This window comes from Apodemus sylvaticus, chromosome 5 (assembly GCF_947179515.1).
Source record: "Apodemus sylvaticus chromosome 5, mApoSyl1.1, whole genome shotgun sequence".
In the NCBI taxonomy this organism is placed as follows: domain Eukaryota; kingdom Metazoa; phylum Chordata; class Mammalia; order Rodentia; family Muridae; genus Apodemus; species Apodemus sylvaticus.
The window spans coordinates 37,180,670-37,202,588 of NC_067476.1; the positions used below are offsets into that span (position 1 = coordinate 37,180,670).

The 21,919-nt window shown below is 43.6% G+C and overlaps 1 protein-coding gene across 3 annotated transcripts in view; it reads left to right on the top strand.

The window, feature by feature from the left end:
• Gpd2 (glycerol-3-phosphate dehydrogenase 2) overlaps positions 1-21,919 on the top strand; it is a 134,418-nt gene that overhangs the window by 14,459 nt on the left and 98,040 nt on the right. For 2 of the 3 annotated variants that reach the window (XM_052182500.1, XM_052182499.1), the window contains exon 2: positions 18,925-19,034. In XM_052182500.1, coding sequence (XP_052038460.1) covers positions 18,933-19,034 — 102 coding nt within the window. In that variant the 5' untranslated portion in view covers positions 18,925-18,932. Of the gene's footprint in view, positions 1-18,511; positions 18,579-18,924; positions 19,035-21,919 lie in introns of those variants that run through there. The other variant, XM_052182501.1, reaches the window with a different exon arrangement.

Here is a 21,919-nt window from a genome sequence, read left to right on the forward strand (position 1 = left end):
ATCTACCCACACCACGGGGGTACCAGGTCCTCAGTAAGCATCGTGTTTACCTTGGCATCTTTCTCGTAGTCATTTGGACTCTGAACCTTCAGCAGTAGAGTTACTATTGCTTTCCCTACAGCTACCCTTATGAACTTCCTTGCCTCTTCTCCCTCAGGGGCAAGTAGTCCTTTAGCTTTTTATCTAAACCTTATCCATACACATTTCTTTTATGTTAAGTAATAAATTATTTGACACAGGGTCCCATTATAGTGCCATGGCTGTCCTGAAACTTGTTCTGTAGACCAGGCTGGCTTTGAACTCACAGAGATCTGCCTGCCTCTGCCTCCTGAGTGCTGGGATTAAAGGTGTGTGTTACCATGCCTGGCTTTCTATTTGTTTTAGGATCTCCTTTTCTGAACTATGATTTCCTTCAAGGCAGAATCTACAAATTAGTCACTCACAGGTTTAACAGATGAAAACATAGTGCTTATGAATTTTACATATTGCCTTTCTTTTGTGAGGTGTATACCTTTGGGTTGTCTTTTCTTTTATATGTTTTCATATAGTATCTCATAGTCCAGGCTAGTTTTGAATTCACTTTGTAGCCAAGGTTGTCCTGAACTACTGAGTTTATTGTCTTTATTTCCTAAGTGTATACACTCTCCAGATTTTGCATATACTCCTGTTTTTAGCCTCCCTTTACTGGGGAAGGAGAATCTGTTGAAAGCAAGGATGAGTGCAGAAAACCCTTGGTATCTGTGTGACCAAGGTGATTAAGATGCAAAGCTAGCAATCTGGGTTACGCCTCATTCACCATTGTAGTTGCTCTGGGCTGAGCTGTAATCATTAACTTCTCTAGTTATATAGCCTAATGAAGGCAAATGTGGTGGTTTTCTGGTGAGTTAAGTATAATTGGCTGGCCTTTTCCCATTGTCCACCTGATTATGCCAATGGTATGTAGAACCTTCTGAAGACTTGCTTCAAAGTCCAGTTCCTTTCAGGTCTCTTCAGATGTGAGTTTCCTTGTTCCACATGAACTAATAACTGCTTCCGTATTGCCAAGGCGTGAGATAATGTAAATCAGATACCAGCAGTATGAAAGTTGTGAGTCACTGCGACATGCAAGAGCACGACTGAGTCACTCCTCAGCACCAGTGGATGGGAGTGGTGGGGGAGGGAACACGGTGGGGGCTGGCTGGTTTGGGAGTCTAGGATGAATGACAGGGATGGTGTGATGGGTAACTGGCTGGTGGGATGCTCTGAGCGAGTGAACGACAAGGAAGACCCGTTTTGACACTTGGGGTCACAGATGGTTCTCAGGTAATTCATGCAAGCATAATGAGTTGTGTGTGTCTTCATGTCCTGAGCCCAGCCTATTATTCTTCAGGCGTTGCATTTTTAAGAAATCCCCTGATTTCTTTAGAAAGATAAACTTACAAAGTTAACTGGTTTGATGGGCTTTTGGTTTTGTATTAGCAGTCCCCCCCCCCCCCCCACAAAGGGAGATAAGAGTCCAGAGCTGTGATGGAGCCAAAAGTGGCTTCCCAGTTTCTCTGAAATAAGTACCCAAAAAATGCTGCACTATTCCAAAGAGAAGACAAAACCCCACACTTGGGCACAGATGTCCCGGTGGATTTACCCCAGAGGGTTAAATCAGGACACAAACCTTTGATCAGGATTCTCACCGGGGAATGCTTTCAGTTTGTGTCCACTAACAGTGTTGGCGGTCCAGCCGCTGGACTTCACGTGATTGCAGCCTGACCTGAAGGGAAGTCAGCTCCCTCCCTTTGACTTCTGCTACCACCAACCTGTGGCCCATATCTGCAGGAGGTCCTGGGCTGTGTACTGCTTTGTGACAGGCCACTCCACAAATAACAGAATCTCTTCTGTTTGACAGAGTGTTTATTTTGGAAGGCGATTTTAGAGAAACGCTAATGGAGGCCTACTGACTGTTTTACCAGGGAACTGACAGGATTTGTTTATGAGTGATAAGAGTACCTGGTTTAGCGCCGGTGCTCGGTGCTCGGTGCTCGGTAGGCCTAAGGCAAGCTTGCATCTCCACGAAGGCAGGCTGTTGTTTGCCTCTCTGCTTACAGGCTGGTGTAGTGGCCACATCTGCATTGTGGGCGTGTAGTTAGTGAAAGCATATAGGTCTTAGATATCACAGTGGCAGTTGGCAGGTACATTTCACACTGCAACTTTGGAGGCAGGTGAGACTTTATAGAGGAGTCGCTAACTAAACTCATTGTCTCACTGCTTGTGTCTGAGTTGAGCCGAAGGGCTGCTGGTGTCTCAGGTGTGGTACAGGTTCTCCCACAGTGGATGTTGCACTGAACTTGACAGTGATGTCAGTTGACTATGCCACGTCACCCTGAATGTGCCCAGTCAAGTGTGACTGTGATAAGGACGGCACCTACGACTACAGGGGCCGGGATGTACCCTGATAAAGGGCAGTGTCCTGCAAACAAGTAGTAAATTGTTGGTAGCAGGGGAGGAAGGTTGAGCTCATCCTAGGAGAGGCTGTGCTTTCTCGTGAGCTGTGAGCTTCCTTTACGGCCTAGGGCAGTTCAAGGGCCCTTGTGTGAGTGGTCCACCTAATTTTGGTAGCCTGGAGTCTACAGCAAAGTAGCAGAAAGGTAGACCGCAGTAACCAACCACTGAAGGTTGTCCTCTAACCTTGGGGTGTACGCTGTCGATATGTGGCTATATTTATGTACACATCTCTCTCTGTCTCTCTCTCTCTGTCTCTCTCTCACACACATACACACAGATTGAAAAAGAGGTAGTTTTGGTTCGATTTAACTGAATGAAAAAAGAAAGAAAGGAAAAGGAACGGAAAGGGCATGGCTGCTCCTAGGTATGGTGGAGGAGAAAGTTTGTCACAGATATGTAGGAGAGCATAGCCAGACACATGGACATCTGCGAGAGTCCAGAGTGAACATGACCCTGAACCTCGTAGGGACAAAGGGTGGAGGAGGAGGAAAAGGGAGAGAGGGGAACCAAGTACAGCAGCCAGGAGGCCAAAAAAGGGCAGAGAGAGGAGGTAACCAAAATGTCTGCATTATGTTGGGAGGAGCCTCTGGGAAAGGGCAGCCCAGTCCCTGGGCTGGAAAGTTCAGGGTACAGGTAGGACTGAGGGATGCTGGGAGAACCTGGAGGCCAGGTCTGCTTTGGTATGTTAAATCGGCATCTCAGTTGCTTGCCTTGAGTTTGAAACTTGACATTAACTAGTTTAAATAGTTATATCAGATGTTTAAGACGAGTTCATCTTAGGGTGGATACTCTATACTCTTCAGAGAAAGGTAAATACTTCTGCAGTGTTTTCTAGTTCTTGCTCCATGACTCCTAATAAATTGCAAAGGCAAAGCCTATTTCTCCTTTCTTGTGTGGTTCTTTACTTATCTTTATTAAAGACAAGAATGGTTGTATAACAGGAAAATCACACGAGTATTGGTCAGATGACATGGGATTTGGTCAGATGCCAGCTGTCCATTTACAGGGTTCTCTTAGAGAACTTATTACAAGAATAACACGTAATCATTATGCAGATATTAAAACTGCATTCAGTGATTCAACCCTACTTGTTTCAAATTAGGGGGGTGGGTGCTCCTCGATTCTGCATGTTAGCATCTGCTCATATGCTTACACAGAAGTTTGTATGCACATCCACTTTTAAGGTTTTGAATCAAGGTCTTGGAAAGTAGCCATGACTACCGTGGAATTTATTATATAGGCCGGGTGTTTGCAGTAATCCTCCTGCCCCTGTCTTCTGAGTGCTGGAATTGTAGGTATGTTCCAGTTCTGAGTTGGGTAGCTGTTTTATATGTTTTTATACATCCTCATCATGGTGTCTCTATCCCTAATGCTAAGAAATCTATATGCAATCTAAACACTGACTGGCTAGATACTGGCCGGGAAGGGGATCCACACACAACCCGCAGTGCGCCCAGCGTTTACGCTTGCGCCAGGGATCCAAACTCCAGGTGGCTTTTTGGCTTGTTTGTTTTTGCTTTTCCAGGCAGGGTTTTCTCTGTGTAGCCCCAGCTGTCCTTGAGCTCACTTTGTAGACCAGGCTGGCCTCGAACTCGGAGATATGCCTGCCTCTGCCTCCTGAGTGCTGGGACTAAAGGTTAAAGGTGCTCACTATCACACCGAGAGGAGCTCCTGGGTATTATGTTTAATAGGTAGGTACATTGCTCCACTTCCAATCCTGTTTTTCTTTTTTTATTCGAAGAAACTGAGGTCCAGAGGCATCAGGTATGTTTCAGGCTGAGGCTGTCTGTCATAGCCTGGGGTGAACACCTAAGGTCACAGTCTCTGTGGAAGCACTCAGCTGCCTCAGAACATAACAAAGCATGCTGTTGGCAGCTGCCAAGGTAATGGCCTCAGAGTAGGCCGAAGTGCACTGGGGGAGGTCAGGCCCGAAGGTCGCCCCGTTGATATTGGAACCTGGAGTTTTGACAAGAGTCCTATTAGAAACGCCATTTTACAAGTCACTTGCCTCCTGCCTGCGTAAGCTCTGGGCTCAAGCTCTGGACTAAATCTTTTGGACTGGCTTTGATTCTTTCAGCATTATCTTAGAGTTCCTGGCTGAGGAGAAGCTGTTGACTCTGAATTGCTAACGCGCTCCGATGAGTTCCATCAGCCCTGTGATTTGACTGACAACAGCGTTAGCCTAGTCCACTGGGGTTAGGAGAATTGCATCTGCTCAGTCAAGAGTGTTTCCTGAGCTGGAATTGAAATGCAGGGCCCTTTAGCTTCCAGTGTGACAACAACGGTCAGGCAATTGACTCTTTCTTCAGTCTCCAATAGGGGGAAATTATGAAATAAAATGAGGGAGGCTTGGCATCCTCTTCAAGATTCAAACCCATAAAAATGAGTAACTAATTAATCATATGCAGTCTCCCCTATTAAATGTGCACTAAACTGGGTCACTCTGCTTCACACAGAAGGTTAGCAGATGGTGGTGTCCTGGGTCCCTTACCTTATTGAGATATGACCCAAGAGTCTTTTGCAATACATGCCTAAAATCAGTTCAAGTTATGAGTAGTGTGTGTGTTTATGTGTTTATGTATATGTATGTGTGTATGTATGTATGTATGTATGGGAAGGTAACCTGCAAACAACCCCATCCCCAGGGGGACAAGATGTGAAGCCACATTCCTCTTTGGATATTGGAGAGGCTGTTCATTGTACCAGCTTGTCACAGTGAATGAGAGGGAACAGTCTTTCAAGTAGGTGTGTTCAATAGGTATTTGTACTCAAGATGATGCCGGAAGTGTGGGTTTTCCTATGGTAGATACTATTTTTGATTGTGGTTTGTGTGTTTTACTTTCTTTCTCAGGGAGGGTCTTCATTCTTTCTCTATTTCCTTCTGCCTCCTTTTCATACATTTCATATATTGATAAACGTGGCTGTGTCCTGTGAAAAACCAAATGAACTGGTTTTACACACTACCAACTCTTGCTGATCTCCCTGATTTCCCTGGGTTTCAAATACATGACCTCTCCTGGTAAGTAAATGCTCTACCTCTGATCTGTGCACCACAGACAATTCCTTCTTTTGAAACACAAATTTCATCAGACTGCTGTATGCTTAAAGCCCCTCCCATGCTTTCCTGTCTCCGTGTTGTGTTGTCAGAATGAAAGCCTTGTAGGAGGAGGTCGTGTGTGACTTGGCAGCTGTCTCTCATTCTGACTTCAGCAGGGACCGACTGCCACCACCTCTTGATGCAGTCACAGTGGCCTTTCGGCATACCAAATATGTGGAGCCTGTACAGGCTGAGTATCTTTGTTTGTCTGTTGGCCTCTTGCAAAAGCCATTGCCTCCTCAGGAGCTGATGCTGACCTCTCCTCAAAAGACCTCTCCACATCACACTCATGAACGCTATCCAAATTCCGATTGTCACTATCCCCCACCCTCCCCACCCAGTTACTCTCGAAATTGTTGCTCATTATATGTATGTATGTATGTATGTATGTATGTATGTATGTATGTATGCATGTATGTATGTATGTATGTATGTATGTATGTATGTATGTTTTTCTGAGACAGGGTTTCTCTGTGTAGCCCTGGCTGTCCTGGAACTCACTCTGTAGATCGGGCTGGCCTCAAACTCAGAAATCCACCTGCCTTTGCCTCCTAAGTACTGGTATTAAAGGCTTGCGCCAACACTGCCCGGCCTCATTTTGTTTATTGTTTCATAGCATGGCATTTAAAAGATATTATAAAAGGTTCTTCTTTAAAAAAAGAGATTTATTTATTTATCTTTTTTTATCTTATGTATTCACCATTGCTCTCTTCAGACACATCAGAAGAGGGCATCAGACCCCATTGCAGATGGTTGCGAGCCACCATGTGGTTGCTGAGAGTTGAACTCAGGATCTCTAGAAGGGCCGTCGGTGCTCTTAACCACTGAGCCGTCTCTCCAGCCTTTTAAAAGCTTCTTATGTTTATAAAACACTCCCCATCCATGACCACAGAGGGGTCCTCCATCTTCAGAGCTGTGCTGGACATCTAGCAGGCTGCATACGCTCACACCCACTGGCCCTCCACCTGCCTTCTTCACTTGGCAAGATGGTTCAGGGATAGTTTTCTGAATAGTTGGTGGAATTCTTTGGTTATATTCTGAGATCTTATGATTTTTATTTTCCTGTGCTAATGTGTGTGTTTGAATTCTAAAATATAGCAATAACAAAAAAATAGCTCACACTATGAAATTGGACTTACTTTATCCTGGAGGCCCTTGAATGTACTGAAAAAGACTAGAAAGTGTCAGTACACTGTACTGACTAATTTAGTTATAAATTATGTTGAACATACACTGGTTACACATGTATATATAGCTCTGTTTTGTAAAGAAGTATCAGTTATACATAATCCTATTTTAATGATGTAGAGTATAAATGTAGGTATATTTGTGTCATTTGCCAAAAATGTTGGCTAGAACTAGGGTGACTTTACTTTGCCGTATGAATGAATACATTGATTCCAATTAGCTGAGGTGATTTGCATATATATGGTTAGAAGACAGAGAGTTTTGCACTTTCTATCCAAACAAGTTAAAAAATAGACTTCTTTAAATCTGTTTGAGCATAGAAAGGCATTTCAATTGTTTCTGGAGTGGAAGGAGAGGTTTAGTGCGTTAGTTTCGAGATAAGCGTGGGTCTGTGTAGGTGAGGGTATAAAAGCCAAGTTGTGTGCATGCATGCACACATGTGTATGTCTCCCTGCTTTGAAATAATCTTGTATGTGAGTGGCTAAGGACACTATTGCTGTGATTAAACACTGTGACTAAAAGCAACTTGGGGAGGAAAGGGTTCATTTGGCTTCCACTTCCACATCATAGTTCATCACTGAGGAAGTCAGAGCAGGAAGCTAGAGGCGGGAGCTGATGCAGAGGCCATGGAGAGGTGCTGCTTACTGGCTTGCTCAGCCTGCTTTCACATAGAACCCAGGCCATGAGTCCAGTGGTGGTGCCATCCACAATGGGCTGAGCCCTTCCCCATCAATCACTAATTTAAGAAAAAAAATGCACTACGGGCTTGCCTGTGGTACAATCTTATGGAGGCATTTTATCAATTAAGGATCCCTCCTCTATGACTATGTTGTTGATATAAAATTAACCAGTATGCATGTTGCGTGCATGTTTGTTTGTATATCTGTATGAGTACAAGGTACCCGGCCTGCCAGAGATTGATATCTGGAGTCTTCTTCAATTGACCCCCACCTTACATATTGAGACAGAGCTCTTACTTGAACCCAGAGCTTGCAGAATTGACTAGATTAGCCAACCAGTTTGAGATTACATATCTCCTCCTTTCAGGTGCTGGCATTACACATGGGCTACCATGCTTGCCAGGCATCTACATGTGTGCTGGGATTCAGACTGGTCCTCACACTTGCATGTGAGGCCTTTCCTCACGGAGCCCTCTCTGCCCAGGACCACTCTTCTATTTTGTATTTTCTGAGATAGGCCACGTAGCTCAAACTCAAACCTGTAATCCTTCTATCTCTGCCTTCAGGTTGTGTAGGGCTGTAACTCATCACTGAGGTGTTTGTTTTTATGTATATTTTTTTAGACAGAATCTCACTATGTAACCATAGATGGCCTGGATCTCACTGTATAGACCAGGCTGACTTTGAATTTACCAAGAGCTCCAGGCCTCTGGGTCCCACCCAAATGCTGGGATCAAAAGTGTGGGTCACCACACCCTACCGGGGTTTTAGATTTTTGAGACAGAGTCTGTCAGCGGGGAGGATTTGGAACTCTCTGTGTGGGATGGCCTTGATTTAGGATGCTCAGGCTTTTTGCTTTCCTAGTGTCTGGTACTCCCCATTATGCCTAACTAGGAATTCTTTGTGTTTGTGAGAACCGTGGGAAGTTAGCTTGCTGTGTCCATATTGCTTACATCAAAATGCACACGTTTTCTAATTTACAAGATGAGAAGAGACAAGGAGAAATGAAATGCCCATGCGCGTTAAACTCCCAGTGCTAAGATGCTGCTCTGTGGCCTCTTTTCAGTGTTTGGAGCTGTTTGTTTGTTTTTGGAACATCCTTTCAGATAATTTGCCTCTCAATTTCCAACCATGGTGATAAGCTGGAAGTACTTAGAGAGCTTATAAAGTTTGTACAGATTATCATCAGCCCAATAGTTTGGAAGAAATAGAAAACACTTTACCATGCAGATAAAGGAAAAATTGAGGTGGGACGCTTGGGCTGACTAAGGAAGAAGTGAGGCATTGAGAGTATTGTGTTTCTCCTGGTGCTGGAGATCGCACTCAGGTCCTCTGCAAGAAGACCTGTGCTTAATGTGTGTGTGCGTGCAGGTCAGAGGACATCTTGCAGGAGTTGGTTCTCTCCTTACACCTTGTGGGTCCTGGGGATTAAATAAAGATTCTCAGTCTAGGAGTCAAGTGCCTTTACCCACCTAGTCATCTTAAATGAAAAAGATCGCTTTACAATATTGAGCAGAGCGGTGGTGGCGTGCGCCTTTAATCCCAGCACTCTGGGAGGCAGAGGCAGGCAGATTTCTGAGTTCGAGGCCAGTCTGGTCTACAGAGTTCCAGGACAGCCAGGGCTACGCAGAGAAATCCTGTCTTGAAAAAACAAAAACAAAACAAAACAAAAACAAAAAACAAACAAACAAACAAAAAACCCTAAAAAAATCCTGCCGTTGTCGTAGCTCTGTCATGTTGGTACCAATGACTATCTCAGGCCCTGGTAAGTAGACTTCTTGTTTATGTAAGTCTATAATTATGTTTTTTCCATTTGGGGTGTGTGCCAAACCTCATAAGGGAAAAACCAAAAAAAAAAAAAAAAGATTAAGAGGGCTGCCACATGGAGGTGGGGTGAGGTGAACAAGATCTTAAGATGATCAAGTCTGCTTAGGCTAAGTTTTTGTTTGTTTGTTTTTGTTTTGTTTTTTTTCTTAAAAAGACATTGTCGTGCCTTGTAACTCAGGCTAGGTGAACCTACTGGCATTCCTCTCGTTCAGCTTGCTTACTAGTAGGATTTCAGGCGTGAGGGCTACACCTGGCTGTAGCTAAGATGACTAAGATGGAGGAAACAACACTGCTTGGTGTCTTAGTCAGGGTTTCTTTCTATTTCTGCACAAACATCAGGACCAAGAAGCAAGTTGGGGAGGAAAGGGTTTATTCAGCTTACACTTCCACATTGCTTTTCGTCACCAAAAGAAGTCAAGACTGGAACTCAAGCAGGTCAGGAAGCAGGAGCTGATGCAGAGGCCATGGAGGAATGTTTCTTACTGGCTTACTCAGCCTGCTCTCTTATAGAACCAAAGAATACCAGCCTAGGGATGGCACCACCCACAAGGGGCTCTCTCCCCTTGATCTCTAATTTAGAAAATGTCTTATAGCTGGATCTCATGGAGGCACTTCCCCAACTGAAGCTCCTTTCTCTGTGATGACTCCAGCCTGTGTCACATTGACACAAAACCAGCCAGTACACTCAGAGTTTTTGCTTAGGTGAAAGGAAACTGAATAAATAATTTTGGGGCAAGGATAGAGGGACTGGACAATGCTCTACTGTTGCACATACCCTTGAATAGGGTCATTGTGTGCGGACATTTTATTTCAACCTCTCTTGTTTTCTGATAGCTGTTTCCCTGAGGGTCGGATGTGTTTAGGGATTCTGACCACTTTACCAAAAATGGTTCAGTCCGATATTATTGTGGCTAGTGTATTTCAGGTTTTCTAAACACATTCACTGTTTGTGCAGCTTAATATCCATATATATATATGAATTATTGGATGTGTGCAGGAATGGATTTAAATAAGCTGGGGGGGAAATGGAACACAGGTATACAATGTGGTAAGCTCGGGGATCATCTTTATCGTACTGCAGCGGACTGCCTGAATCCCCACCCCAGCACACTTCCTGGCCACAGAATTATTTCTACTTCAGTTCTTCTCCAGGACTACTTCTCCAGAAGTATTTGTAGTAGTGATGGAGAAGATATGTATTTAAACAGTTTAGCTTTCCACAGTATAAAAAGTTGATTTGAAAATATAGTGCTATTACTAATTATAATACAAACTCAGGTATGGTCTTTTAGTTAGTTTGTTCTAGTTGTGGAGACAGGCTGTCACATAGACTTGGGTGTCCTGAACGAATTATATAGTGACAGCTGGCTATGAACTCCTGATTGTCCTTCCTTGCCCTTTTGCCAAGTGCTAGGATTACAGGCATGTACCGCCACACCTGGTTTAGTTCTTTTGAGACGAGTCTCACTATGTAATCGTGGCTTGCCTAAAACTATGTAGATCAGGTTGGCCTCAAACCAGTGCTTACCTTCCTTCTTGGCCACAGCCTAGAATTTGATCACCTGGAACCTGAGGGTGCATTATGCTCTCACGTCTCCTCAGTTCATTATAAACACACACACACACACACACACACACACACACAAACACACACGCACACACTTTCAAGGGTGACTAACAGATAGGCATCTGTTCTTAAAACGTGATTGGTTCACGCCTTTCTGTTAGAGTCATGTAGAAAGAGCATTTCCAACCAGTCTAGTTGTGCTTTGGTTGCCTACCACTTGATTGTGTCAGTGCTTGACAGTGTGTTCTGTGTCTGAACCAAAACATACTTCTTTGTGAGCAGTTGGAATAATAAAGACTTTTCTTTGTTACAACCTGTCCAAACCTGGGTTTGCTGATGTTTCCCCGTGACCTCTTCACTGGGGAGGCAGAGGCAAGAGATCAGAAGTTTAAGGCTAACCTGTACTACTGGAGACTGCCTCAGAAAACTTCCAAACAATAATAAACCCCAAACAGAAAAAAAAAACACGAAACAAACAAGCAAACAAACAACCTCACAAACAACCTCACTAGTTCAAAGAACCCAGAAATCCTTGTAGTTTTAATATGAGTTCTCGTGTGGCTCAGTGGAAGAGCAGGTGATTTGAGTTCACTGTGGCCTCTTCCATTGTGCTGTGGATGGATGTCTGTGTCTAAATTCCGGACACACTGGGTGAGATTTCCTCTGAGCAAGTGTTGCCTTTTTAATTTTGTAAAATTCACATACCTTTCTTTTAAAAGTCACTGGATTAATAAGTGGTTGGACACGTGGGTTGGGCCCCGGAGTTGTGCCTCTCATGGGTGTGACAGTGTGATGTGACTCAGAGGGAAGAGGGGGTGGAAGGGAAGTATGGGGGGGTTTGTGCTACCTTCGGGCTGGCTTGTATGTGTAGTTTGAAAATGGTTAGTGAGATAGCACGTGCTAACTCTAAGTTATACTCTGGTGGGGGGGGGTGTCGAAGTTTGTATGCGTCTGGGCTTTTCACTGTAGGTAATCAAAAGAGTGTGTAGCACTTCACTATCTTGCTGTAGAGCCTGGTCTCCAAAACTGCAGGTGTGCTGGTTGAAGTCCTCTTCTTCCTAGACAAGCGCTCCACTACGGAGCTCCGTCCTTTGCCTTTTGAGACAGGTCTTGCTAGTCATCTCTGGCTGGCCTCTTCCGGAGTTATCTCCGGCTGGTCCCGGGATAACAGACACGCACCTCCACGCCCAGCTGAGTGCTCGCTGACCTGCACTTTTCCCTCACACTGATCACACGTGTAAGGGATGCTCATTCCTAGTCAAATGTTCAGAAGTTCCCATTTTTCTGCAGTTAGTGGAGAACACGGAAATTAAAAGTTCATTGCGGTCATTGGGATTGCTTATTAGAGGCCAGAAAGGTAGGGAAGTTTGTCTACAGGTCAGAGGTTTCTCTCACAGCGAGAGATGAGTGTGAATACATGAGATCTTAAGTTACCGTTACGTTACGAGTGCTGAGAGAGATTAGCTGTAGATCTGGAGTGGGCAGTAAAGTGAGCACTGTAGGTAGAGAATTCAGGGGCCAGAGTGGAAATACCCATTTGAGCATAAGTATACTTCTGGTTGTCCTGTATTTTTCTGTCTTAAAATTTGTTTTATTATTATTGTGTTTGCATGCCTATAATGTGCCGTGTGCTTGTGCTCACAGATCATGGCAAAGGGTATCTTGTGGGAGGCAGTTCTCTCTATCTTGGGATCTGGGAGACTGAACTTGTGTGGCAAGCCCTTTTTCCCACCGACAGTTCTTGTTGGCCTTTTCGTAATTTTCAGTTGATGGTTGTACCTTGCTTTTAAAGGTAGATGTTTGACTAAGTTATTCAAATATATGATTTAGCTGGAGGGGTGGCCTTGCCTCTCAGGTAGGGAGCACTCTGGGACTGTGTTTGAGATGTGTGTTTATCTGAGTTGCTATCTATAGTGGGAGTCCTTGAGGGACAGCCAAGGACAGGTTCAGTCGGACCAGGTAAGCTCAGGCAGTCCCTGCAGACTTGGAGAAGTGGCAGCTGTAGTTGGTGTCTGTGGCACTCAAGGAGCAGCTGCAGTGCTCACATCTAGGCTGATGTTTCCTAAGCCATACCTGTGGCTGATTACTTTGAAAGCCCTTTAAAAAATAAGTTTTAGTTGGCTAAATGGCTCTAACTCACTTGTTTTCTTCCAATAACTATTGCACTAAGATTTGAAATTTTCTCAGTTCCTTCCTTCTTCCGGTTTGTCTGTCTGGATCGGAACATTGTACCAGTGGGGCCATTCCCCAGCTCCCAGGATCCCTCACTTTACCATGTTGTTCTCGGCCCACTTCCTCCTGTCATTGTCTGTCAGTTCTCTTTGGTCACCCTTCCCAAGGTTGCCTTAAAACCAAGCTCATTCAGCCTACATGGGGACCACTTCATTGTCATCTAGGTGGTCTCTTCTTTCTCATAACCTGTAACTGCCCGCAGCTACCTGCAGTTACCTGGAAGGGAAGCTGGGGGATGTATGGGAAGGCAGTAAAAAGAGATTGACACCAAGGTCACCTAGATGGGGAGCTGGGGCTGAAATAAAAAGACAAGCAGGCCAGAGAAATAACCAGACAAGACAAGTTTTCTGATCAAGGCTCAAAGTTTAATGGGGGTCTCCAAATATATAGGAGGGGGTGAGGGAGAACCTTCCCCCAAAGGCTGGAAACTCTCAGTAGAACCAGTTCAGGTTGCAAAGCAGGTGGCTAGTGCCTCTCTGGAAACTGCAGGTCCTTGAAGAACAATGGGCTTCACCTTGGTCTGAGCGCTCAACCCTGCTCTACCCTACTTAACACAGGCATTTCTGCTCTAAGACTGGGAGAGGAACTTCACCTTGGTCAATGTCAAGTCCCTGCCAGGTAGCATGGCACCTCAACCAGGCCCTCTACAATAACCTGCACACACTTCTACTGTAAGGGAGACACATCTTGAGCAGATGTGTGCGTGCGTGAGGGCCATTTTGTTTAGGCTTGGCCAGCTGAGCTAGACTTCTTGGAAGAATTAGAGTCAGGGCGTGCCAGCGTGGGAGCCAGTCCTGAATCACTGTGCATGTGATTTAATTAACAGTCCAGAAAGCATGGACATTGAGCTGTGTGATAAGCTAGTTAATGTGGTTGTATCATTTTCTTTCTATTTATGTATTTGCTTGTTTATTTATTTTATTTTTATTTTATTTATTTTTTAGAGCCCCTCCTCTTCTCAGGTGAAGCAGAATTCTGGAGCAGAGTCTTTGAGATGGGTCCCTTGAGTGTGAAAGGATTTCAGAACAAATCAGAGTGAAACACAATTACTGTAGTCAAAGGATATAATGTCAAGTTTGCTGACTAAGAAAGGTTTAGAAGTTAAGTAAATTTAAAATTTGGAAAAATGTGTGCTGATTTATTTACCTTTAAAATTTTTTTTTTGAAATGAAAAAGAAATATTTTTGTTTTAGGTGTATGAATGCTTTGTCTGCACGGATATATGTGCATCATATGCCTGCCTGGTACTTACATAGGCCAGATGAGATCACCTGATACTGGAGTTACAGACAACTGTGATGTACTGCCTGGGGAACCCAAGAGCTCTGCAAGAGCCCCAAAGACTCTTGACTGTTGTGTCATCTCTCCAGACCCTTGAGGAATTTTTATTCATAAACAAAGTGTTGAGGTGCCTGGTTTAGATTCATGATGCACGAGTGGTAATGCAGTTGACATCAAGGCCACAAACATCCTGACCCTGCTTGGTCTGGGCTCATTGTTGTTAATGTCTTAAGGACAAACACTGTGATAACTTTGATTTTTAGGTTGTGTCGAAGTTTCTGATAAGGCGGGTCCTATTCCCCCATCCCCTTTATTCTTCTTGATTTCCTATTCTGCCTCACATTATTTGCTATCTTCTTGGTTGCAGCCTTTGTTACTTAAAAATCTTATTTTATATGGATGGATGGTCTTCCTGCATGTATGTCTGTAGACCATTTGGGTCTCTGGTGCCTGAAGAGGACATTTGGAACCCTTCTCTTGGAACCAGAGTTCAAGAAGGTTGTGAGCTACCAGGTTGGCACTGAGAATCCCACCTTGGAAGAGCAGACAGGTTCTTGTTGCTAACCATCTTTTATTACTTTTACAATTGGTACCTGGAAATAATCTTTTCACCATGAGACCCTTTTCCTTATAAGGTCATGTAATGGGTATATGTTGGTGGTATAAGGTTTATATTTATTGCTTTTAAGTAAGTTTCTTTGAACATTAAAGCCAAGGCCTTGCTTTATTTGGCTCAAGGCTATTGACAGACATTTTGTCAGAGGCTCTCCCCATATGCGTGCGTGAGTGAGTGAATGAGTATGTGTGTGTGTGTGCGTGTGCGTGTGCGTGTGTGTGTGTGTGTGTGTGTGTGTGTGTGGTGGTGGTGGTGGTGGTGGTGGTGGTGATGGTGGTTGGTGAGTTAAGGGACAACAACTTCAGGTTTCAGCCATTGCCTTCTGCTTTGAGACAGGGCCTTTTGCTTTTCTCTTGCATTCACCTGGGGAGCTGGCCAGTGAGCTTTGGAAGATTCTTCTCTTTCTGCTTCCCATCTCCCTGAGGAGAGCTGCCTTTTGTGTGGGTTCAGGAGACCTGTGCTAAGCCCTTCGCTGTGTTTCTGAGGCAGGCTCTTGGCCCACTGGGCCATCTTGCCAACTGAAACCAGATGTTGTAAGAGGAAATGAGTTAACATGTGAGAAGTAAAGCAATCTCTCCAGAAATGACTGCTGTTGTCATTGTGACTTTTTAATTTTTAGCCGTTTGAGGCAGGGTCTCATTTCCAGGGTCCTGGCTGTCCTGGAATTAATAAGAGACAGGCCTGTGTCTGCCTCCCAACCGATGGGATTACAGGCATGCACCAGCATATCCAGTTCCATTTTGACATTCTTAATAAAAAGAAACATATCAACACTGATTTTAGGATAACAGTGTTATCCTAACTGGATGGAACAGTCTTTTAGTTTTTGGTTTGTCTATGCATGTGTTTTACTCATTACAGGTAGTTAGGTGACCTTCTACAAGGATTTGGTAATGGTAGAAATAAAAATTTTTTTTTGAGATAGAGCCTCAGAAGAAATGAACTTTTAATTATTGCATGGGATTATAAAAAGATGACTATAGCAAAAAATATTGCTAATTCTGGTGTTATATGAGTATAGTTTTTTTTAGTATTAGTGAGTTATTAAAACCAATCTTTTGTTAATTTTCATATAGGAAAATTAAATTGAAAGATTACTATTATGTGGGTAGGAAAGCGACCCGTTTGGAAGAATCAGCCCTACACCTATTTATCTGAATGGACCAACCCCTAATGCCAGACATTCTCCTTGAGTTCTGTGTACCACCCCACAGTGGTCCTTGATGATGTGTGGTTTCCTTTGTGAGGTCATGAATGACGTTATCAGCAAGACAAGTAGTGCTACCACCCCAAGTCAAACCACCCACCACAGTCACATCCAATGGACCACCAAGCTTCTGTCTATATGGGGTAGGCACGCGCATTGTTTAGGTAAATAAAACTAGGACTCTAATCTCTGTCTTGAGTTGATCAAACTAACTGTCTGATAGCAGGCTGTCTCAGGGTCCCCATGAGTTGTCGTGTGGAGACAGGCACCCATGTGAACTCAGCACCTTAAACAATGTAAGGCTGTGTGATAAAAGGGTGTCTGCTTTTGTGTGGTTTTGACTTTAAAGAAGATAAGGTTTAGTTCAAGGGTAACTGAATATTTGACTTCCTTGACCAGCAAACACAGTTTGAGCAAAAGTGTATGGTTATGTAGGGCAAGTCAGTGGTGGCGGAGGAAGACACAGCTCCACATTACTGCTCGAAGCAGCCCGGGAAGTTCCTTTTAGGGATCCTGAGTCAGGTCAGCACAGGAGTCATGGCTTTGACCACAGAAGTATTTCAGTCTAAGTCTGTGTGAAATAGAGTTGGAGTTTATTAAAAATAGAAAAGTGCTCATAGAAAGTACACCGAGAGCAGGGATGTGCACGTCTCAGTCAAGAGTTAGTTTATGAAAAGACATTCTTCCTGGACTTCACAGAGGTCACGGGAGAGGAACGCAGGCAATGGGTAAGAACCATCCAAGTATGAATATAGGATCGTTAAGAATGAGGTGCACGGTGTCTCTTGTCAGTAGCTGTTTGTACTATTTTGGTGCCTCTCTACTTCAGTTTCAGAGGATTGCTAACTAAGAAACCTGTTTGTCCTCCTCTCCTGCCTCTCTCTGTGTCCTCCCTCTCCTTTGCCTCTCTGATAAATCAGATTGTAGATTGGCTCAAGAGGCTCCGTGGACAGGATTAGAACTTACCCAAGGGACTGTGCAAGGAAGTCAGGACCTGTCCTTCTACTTTAAATGTGTTTTGGTTGAGAGTTTTAGAAAATTGCAGATTTACCCCTAGAGAAGGATATACTTAGGGAAATGTGGATCAGGAATCCTGATTCTCTACCTGCTGAGGGACTTCAACCCTTCTTAGGAAAGGGCTTCTTTCCCTTCCTATGTCCTTTGGTCTTTCTGTTCTTCTAACTCACATCAAAGATAGTAAAGGAGAGACCTTCAATGTCAGGGTATTTATAGTAAATAGTTCCCTGGGTAAGAATATCAACAACAACAACAGCAACAACAATAACAATAACAATAACAATAACAATAACAATAACAATAATAATAATACAAACCTATGCTGGAGTTTTGGAGTTTGTGAAGAAGATCAGAAAGACAAAAAAAAAAAAAAAAGAAATGCCAACTTCTATTTTAGTGTATAATTTATAGTATTTCAAAATAAATTCTGTATGGAATCTAGTTACCAACTCTACTGAAATTCCTTAATTTAGGATAGTAGAACAGATATTTTACATCCACTATGAAACCCAACATATAATTATAATTTATATTGATTTTTTAAAATTTTTTTTTGGTATTTTAAAACTACCTTTAAACTTAGCAAGCACTTAAGGTTCGTATTAGTCAGGCACAAGTGACTTGTTCAGACAGGACTGATCACTACCCCTTCTGGAAAATAGAATAATAGCTTCCCTCTAAGAGCTTGGGTGTGCCAGCTGCTTTTGTGAATGGAAGGAGAAAGGTTTAGGCAGCTCAAATTATGTGCTCCTAAGTTAAAAAAAAATGCTCACAGTGTTATCGTTTTATGTTTGACAGAATAAAAGTAGACCAGAGTATTTTGATGGGATTCTTATTCCTTGCAATGGTTTTGGCTTCTAAAGAAGTCAGAAAATATTTTTAAATCCCCATGAACAGAACTTAAAAAAATCCAATCAATCCAGTAGTAGAAAAAGAAGGGAGAAGAGAGCAGGCCCTCACACAATACAGCACTTTATTTAGCAATACCCGTGAACACAAAGGAGCTTTCTCCTTGCCTCTGCTGGCCTGTCACTGGCTAGAGGAAGTCTCCCCTCCTTTTCTTTTCCCCCTTCCCCCCTTTAAGCTCCCCTAATAAAAAGAGTTACAGCAGGTTAAAGTTATCATTCTGTTAGAGGAGCAGGCCTGGCATCTGGTGACTTCCTATCTGTAAAGTGTCCACTGTTTTAGCGTGGAAATCTCAGTGTCTCGGCTTTCCGCTTCTGTGAGAGTTACATCAAGAAGGGAAAACTCCAGAAAGTTGTCTCAGAGTTTGAATTTAACCTGAGGCCTAAGGATTTGAAGCGGGCCTGAGGTTTATTGTCCTGTTGAATGACCCGGGACTCCCACCAGTTTCCCTTGTGGAGAGGATTAGCTGGGGAACAAATTCGCAAGTACAGCTTGTAGTTTTGTCAAATCCACAATGACATTTCTTTTCACAGCTCTCTTGACTTTATACTGTTTAAATACCCTGAGTTGTCTCTTAATTTGCATTTCTTTCTTTAATTCCTGTCAGCTCTGAATGTAACGTTTACATAATCAATTTCCTTGTCCTGATTTTTTTTTTTTTTTGAGTTACTGCTCTTAGATTATGGTATACCCATTGTCATGTCAGGAATCTTCTTATTTTCTGTTTCCTTGTCTACGTTAAGATAGTTTCATAATCTGTACAGTGTCTTATGATTAAGATTGTTATGCAATGCAATTAACTTTTTCTTTTCCTTTTTTTTTCCTTTGTAGGCTGAACAATGGCGTTTCAGAAGGCAGTGAAGGGGACTATTCTTGTGGGCGGAGGAGCTCTGGCCACTGTTTTGGGACTCTCTCAGTTTTCTCATTACAGAAGGAAGCAAGTGAGTAACTGTAGCGAGCGTAGATCCTCTCTCCTGTGCTCACAGCTGTGTACGGACGACGTCTATAAAATTCCTGTCAGTTTGAGAGATGCTGTGATGCCCACGAGCTTTGAGTGCCTCATGTTTTGAAATGGGAATGTCTTCTCAGAAGCCTCTGTTTCGCTCCTTAATTTTTAAAGACTGCCTCATTTATTCGTGCCAGGGTTTGTCCATTTAGACTTTACTTTGTCCAATTCATTGAGATGCCCGGGTGCTTTCCTTGGTCCTGCCAAGTTTGTCCTTTTAGAAGGCAAGAGTCTGGGAAAGAAAGTAGAATAGCAAAGGCCCGGTTCTGCTGTCTGGTTATATTTCCCCTATAATCCCTGCCTGATTATATTCTCCTTCTTTTTCTTCTCTTTATTTCTCCCTCCCTCCCTTCCTTCCCTCCCTCCCTCCCTTTCTCCCTCTGTCCTTCCCTCCCTCCCTCCCTCCCTCCCTCTTTCCCTTCCCTCCCTTCCTTCCTTCCTTCCTCCCTTCCTCCCTTCCCTCCCTCCCTCCCTCCCTCCTTCCTTTCCTCCCCCTCCCTCTCTCCTCCCTCCTTCCCTTCCCTCCCTTCCTTCCTTCCTTCCTTCCTTCCTTCCTTCCTTCCTTCCTTCCTTCCTCTTTTTCCCTTCCCCCTAATTCACTCTCTATTTAGGCCTGGCTGTCCTGGAATTCACTATTATAGATGAGGCTGGTCTTGAACACAAGAGATCTACTTGTCTGCCTTTGAGATTTCGATGCACAGAAAAATCAAGCCATGAATGAGCTGTCTGAGTTCCAAGCCAGAGAGGCTTACAGAGTAAAAACCCAGTCTGTCTCAAAAAAAAAAAAATCTGAGGAGTTTGTTCACTCTTAAGTGTAAGTCAATTTCTCAATTAGGGTAGAAGCTTCCAAGTAATATGCAGGGTTCTACCATCATCTTCTAACACAAGACACAGGGAGAATGAGTACAGGGAAACCTGTGGCTTAAAGGCAGCCACAGAAATGGCAAAGAGCTGTTGCTTTGTCATCCTTAGAGGAAAGAAACAGGAGACCAAAACTAACCACGGCATCTCAAGGCCAAAGAGTACACAATCCTGCCGTGAGATCATTTCCTGCCCTCAACCCATGGTTGTGGTACAAAGGGAAAAATAAAAGGAAATACACACTGTCTTCAGAATGTTCATATTAATCCCACTGTTGTGGTACCCCTCACTGAATTATCCTCCTTACATGAAAGAATGTACTTGCAACATCAGTAACCAAACCTTTAAGAAATGTAAAGGCACAGTGACGCACACCTTAATTCCACCTCAAAGGCAAAGGCGGAGGCAGGTGTATCTCTGTGAGTTCAAGGCCAGTCTGATCCACGTACTGAGCTCTGGGACAGCCAAAGCTACACTGTGAGACACTATGGGAATAAGGAAAGAAGGAAGGGGGTGGGGAGGGGGAAAAAAAGGAAAGAATAGAGGAAGGAAGGAAAGGATGGAAGACAGAAGGAAAAAGACAGAGTAGAAGGAAGGATGGAAGGAAGAAAGGAAGAAAGAGAAGAAAAAGAAAGAGAATCTAATCAGGCAGGGATTATAGGCCTGGCCTCTGTACCTGGCCCAGACACGGAGGCTCACTTTTTATGTTTTCCTAAAGAGAGGAATTGAGTGTCACCATTTCTTTTTATTCTGAACCATGGGCACTGAACCCCAGGGCTTCCCAGGGTGTGCCTGTGTTGTCCACATTAACTGTCTGGCTATGGAGTCCTTTCTCATCTGATCATTGTGTTTGATGCACTTTCTTTTATAAAGCTGCGTTGGTTTCCTGAGAGTAACCGTGAAAGACGCTGCTTCTGCTGAGGCTGTGTCACAGGGTTGGGACATGAGTGTTAGGGATTAGATTACTTCGATCATCTTTCCCCCAGCTCTGTGATATCTGAACTGAAACCGGGAGATGCCAATGCCAAAGGTCATGATATCTAATAGGTGTTGCTAAACTCGTATGTGGCTTATAAAGCATGTTTTACTATGAGTTTTATGGCTTAATTTTATACTTAAGTGTTAATGGTGGTTTCATCTTTTGAAAAATCTGGGGTTTTTTGGTTGTTTTTTTTGTTTTTTAAAACAACTGAGCTCACAGAATAAACTTGAGACAGTGCTCTGGAGCAGATGAGTTAGGACTGGAGAAAATCAAAGCATAGAAGGAACTGCCTGGTTTCTAGAGCATTTGTCACTTTATCTCAAGTTAGGCACCTGACTACCCTAATAGCACAGTGAAATGGATACCCGCAGCTTGGAGTCATTTATAAAAAGAAGCTGACAGGTTCTTGGGGTGGGGGTGGGGTTAGGATAGGGCTGTGCGTGGTGCTGGGGGTGGGGGACCACCCTGGTCATATTTCAGTCAGTGAGTTGCATAGGAAATCCAACTGCATTTTTTAGTGATTCCTGTCCCTTTAAGAGACTACCTCAAGTTTATATTTGAGAGGGTAGTTAAGTGTGCTGTAGCCAGAGGGTTTGGGCAAAAAATGACAAACTCCACAGAGAGAAGGAACTGTTTATTTTAACTGGTAACATAAAAACACCACAGGCTACCTGTAATGTAGATAGATCTATTCTCCCACAAAGTATGCACCAGTTAGAGTCACTGGATGTGTGGGGATGATGGTGACTGAATTCAAGAATTCAAGGCTTTTTTTTTTTTTATCTGCTCCTTGAAACTTGTGAATTGCCTACATTTTTGGAAGGACCTTGGACATGCTCCATTTTTCTGCTGACTGACTGTTGTGGGAAGTTTTGCCTTGTTATACAGGTGTAGCCGTCTTTGTTCCCCCTGCTCCGGCCTAATTTTTTAAGATGGCTCATACTTGAAGTTTGCTGTCTTCTAGGTGTAAATCAGAA